Below are 3,528 nucleotides of genomic sequence, written 5' to 3'. Positions count from 1 at the left end.
TTTCTAAGCCTGAAGGTGTGGAGAATCCATTTCAGTTCCTCTTACGTAAAGATGTAAATGCAAAACCCCATGTTCCTTTAAACAGTATGCTCTTTTTACTTACAGATTATGCTGGTGAATCAGAATAAATAATCCATTTAGGGCTAGAAGACTGATTGCTCCACCTGTAAAAAAGCAAGCAGGAATCAATACAGTCAAAACAATTAGAAAAAAAATCAACTTCAAATTGTTTGTATAATAAAACCTTCCCAGAAGGAACACAAAACGGAGTACCTGAAATTAGAGTCAGAAAGGTTAAACAATTTTATCTACAGCCTTCCAGAGGCTCCCTAGTTTCTGATAAAGACTAAGATGTAGTTCAGGAGAAAAAACTCTGAATGACTGAGACACAAAAATGTGCTCCTCTACATCCCAAACAAAGCCACACTGGAGAGGCAGAGGTCTCCTCAGAAAGGACATTTCTACAGGAATCTGTGGATCTTGTGTTTGGATGCAGCCCAGGTATCAGCAGTGCTGGCTGAATTCTGTATTTAAAATAAATCAGTCCAGTTTTCTACTATTCCCAAAGCCTTAAAATACAATTTTCTTTACGGGCATGGAGCAACAACACTGACAAACAAACACGGGCAAAATCATCTCACTTTCAGGGTCAGTGGAGTTCACCCTAATTCCTTTGCCACATCCCAGCCAAAAGCACAATCTATTCCATCCTCCAGGCCGTGGTGTATCATCCAGCAGAGCTTCCCTGCTGCAGGTAGGGACGACAAAGGATAAAAGCCTGTTCTCACTCACCTACGCCATAGGCCACTGTCAGGAAGTCCATCATGAGGGTGGGCTCGTTCATGTAAGGCAGGACGGAGTCGTGCAGGATGACAAGAATCTTCTTGTAAAGGCCAGTGGGCAGCTGGGAAGGATGAAACAACACAGGGGAAACAATCACTGCAGGGAGAACTCTGAGAGCAGCAGCGACCTGTGGCTCAACAAAGCAACGCACAAGCAAAAGGGAATGTGCCAGGATGATACAGAACAGCTTCCAGCAAGCAGTTCCCAAATGGGAGGGTTTACAAGTGACACCTGACAACCAGGTTCATTCAAAGAGACAGGTGCTCACAACTAACAGTGTCATCACAGCTCAGAAGGGAAAGTCACCAGGAAAAAGGCTGTGGAAGCTTCAATTAGTGCACAGAAGTTGTTGCACCGCAGATCACCCTTACAAGCACCCTTTTTGGGGGAAAAAAGGCTGAGAGTGAGGAGAAACAGACCATGTGTGAGGTCAGGTTTCTTGGCACAATGATCCAACAGAAATGGTCACTGGGCTGCTCCCATCTGACACTGAAAGCACACCGTGGTCCTACCAGGAGCTCCATGCAAGGATGGCCACAACTGCTAAGGATCAGCAATTCTTTAAGTAGAGAGTGATACAGATCAGTGGCAGAAGTAACACTCACCTTGTGCTTCAAAAAAGCGAGCCACATTTTTTGAAACACCTGCCTGTGTGCCTTAAAAGAGAATTGCAAACAGTGAGTAAAACATATTGTGTAGATAAAGCTCTATTTAAAATTGATACAATTTCAATTCTAAAGCACCAAATGAACAGTTACCTGCAGCTTCGACATTTTCAATTCCTCACGATTTTCTAAGGAGAAAGAGAAGGCAGATGTTGAACTTAAAATGGATGTTTTAAAAATTAAAATAAATTTAAGATCCCCCCTTTTTTACTTAGCCCTTTGATAACCTAAAATTTGTCTTGATACAAGGCCATGACAGACCCTTCTGTAGACTGAGGAATGTGGATTTTTAACACTGTTCAGAATCGTGGTGATCACAGAACCAGACATTCTTCATTAATGGGCTTTACACGACAAAAATCTTAAATGTGATTTTCCTTTTCACCCACAGTTCATCATGGGGAGCTTACTAACCTTGCTTCACCATAAATTTGACCATGTCAGACTCTTTGTTCGGCATGTTAATGGGCGAAATGAGGGAAAACACATTCTGCTGGTAAAAGGGCAGCGGCCTCTGAGAAGACAAACAAACATAAACATATCAACCACCAGAGCCTTCCTGCTTCAGACACAAAACACACAAACCAGAGCCACCTCTCCAGGAACGATTTGTTACCTCTTTTGTCTTTTGCATGACTTGTCCGATACTGGCAGTGATTGCCTTCATGACAAAGTAGCGAACGTCATCGTACTCCATGTACTCTTGAAAGCGAGAGATCAGGAGCGAAGCATCCTCGTTTACAGGAAGCAAACCATCAACAACCACCTAACAAAGGGTTTGCAAAGGAAAGCCCCGTGTCAGTCTCTTGCAGCACTGGAGCACAGGGTGAGCTGAGGTGGCTGAGGGCACATGAGGCCACCAGGTCACTGACTTTTCAGTTCTGCAGCTTACCTTAAGGAGTTCAAAAGGAAAAGTCAGAGTCCCCTTCCACTCTATTTTGATCAGTGGATACTGTGCCTCGAACTCAACAAACTTCATGAGGGTGCAGAGTGACAATTCCTTGTAAAAAACAAAAACAACACACAAAGCCCCCACTTCAGTCAGGACACCAGGAATCAGATCCAAAGGAGGCAGCTTCAAAAGGAGGAAGAACGAACTAGGATGTTATTCCCTGAGAAAGCTGCATGCCCGCAGGTGAGCAGAGGTGAGTCAGAACAGAGGCGATGTCTTACAGCACCCCTTGCCCCCCCACACCGAAATACCGGGCGATAATCGCCAGGGACCCCTCGAGTCAGCAGCGCGCTCAGCACCCACCTTGACCTGGAAGGAATCGTGCCCCATCAGCTCGCCCAGGCAGCCCACGCAGTCCTGGTAGCGGTGCCTCATCCATATCTTGTACTTGTCCTCGGCGCTGTACCCATCTGAAGGAGGGACACAGTCACGCCCGAGGCTCGGGCAGGGCCCGCCCGCCCCGGCACCCCCCCCGGCACCCCCCGCCCGGGCTCACCGGCCAGAGCGGCGTCCTGGGCGGGCAGAGGCCCCACGAACAGCTCCCGGCGCTCCAGCAGCGCCCCGAACAGCCGGCTGCACGCCCTGGCGGCGCCCACGATGTCCTCCTCCTCCTCCTCCTCCTGGGCCTGGGCGAGAAGAGCGTGTCTGAGCAGCGGCCGCGCTCCCCTCACAGCCCCGCTCCCCTCACAGCCCCGTCCCGTCCCGCACCGCCAGCGGCTCCAGGAGCTCGAAGACGCGGTTCGCGTTGGCTCGGCTGCCCAGCACGGCCTCTAGGCTGGCGGCGAGAGCGGCGGCCTTCGCCATGCTGAGAGCCGGGAGCAGAACGAGGAGGAGGAGGAGGAGCCGCGGCCGCTCCGCCCTCAGGCGGGGCCGGGGCCGGCCCGTCCTCCCGCCCCGCAGCCCCCTCCGTGAGGGAAAACTCCCCGACCCCCCCCGCGGAACAGAAGGGCAGGGAGAGAGGCTTGCGGTATAAAAATGTACACTTTATTACACCTTCAGGTAGGATACAGCACTATTCCTTATCATCCTACTGGGTCGAGTACAAACGCTCATCACTTTATGTACAGG

At 49.8% G+C, this 3,528-nt stretch overlaps 1 protein-coding gene across 2 annotated transcripts in view; it reads right to left on the bottom strand.

Annotated features, from left to right (window-relative positions):
- Positions 1-3,295, bottom strand: part of NOC4L (nucleolar complex associated 4 homolog) — an 8,753-nt gene extending 5,458 nt beyond the window's left edge. The window contains exons 1-10 of one of the 2 annotated variants that reach the window (XM_027905999.1): positions 3,169-3,295; positions 2,957-3,086; positions 2,764-2,870; positions 2,401-2,508; positions 2,125-2,274; positions 1,923-2,022; positions 1,602-1,636; positions 1,449-1,499; positions 793-904; positions 104-164 (exon numbers count right to left, since the gene is read on the bottom strand). In XM_027905999.1, coding sequence (XP_027761800.1) covers positions 104-164; positions 793-904; positions 1,449-1,499; positions 1,602-1,636; positions 1,923-2,022; positions 2,125-2,274; positions 2,401-2,508; positions 2,764-2,870; positions 2,957-3,086; positions 3,169-3,264 — 950 coding nt within the window. In that variant the 5' untranslated portion in view covers positions 3,265-3,295. The remainder of the gene's footprint in view (positions 1-103; positions 165-792; positions 905-1,448; positions 1,500-1,601; positions 1,637-1,922; positions 2,023-2,124; positions 2,275-2,400; positions 2,509-2,763; positions 2,871-2,956; positions 3,087-3,168) is intronic. The other variant, XM_027906000.1, reaches the window with a different exon arrangement.
- Positions 3,296-3,528: the final 233 nt, after the last annotated feature.

The sequence above is a fragment of the Empidonax traillii genome, unplaced genomic scaffold (assembly GCF_003031625.1).
Source record: "Empidonax traillii isolate 1590-97213 ecotype Southwest subspecies unplaced genomic scaffold, ASM303162v1 scaffold1233:size172748, whole genome shotgun sequence".
NCBI lineage: Eukaryota > Metazoa > Chordata > Aves > Passeriformes > Tyrannidae > Empidonax > Empidonax traillii.
Note: the sequence above shows the minus strand (reverse complement) of the source record. Positions and strands in the feature narration are given on the sequence as shown.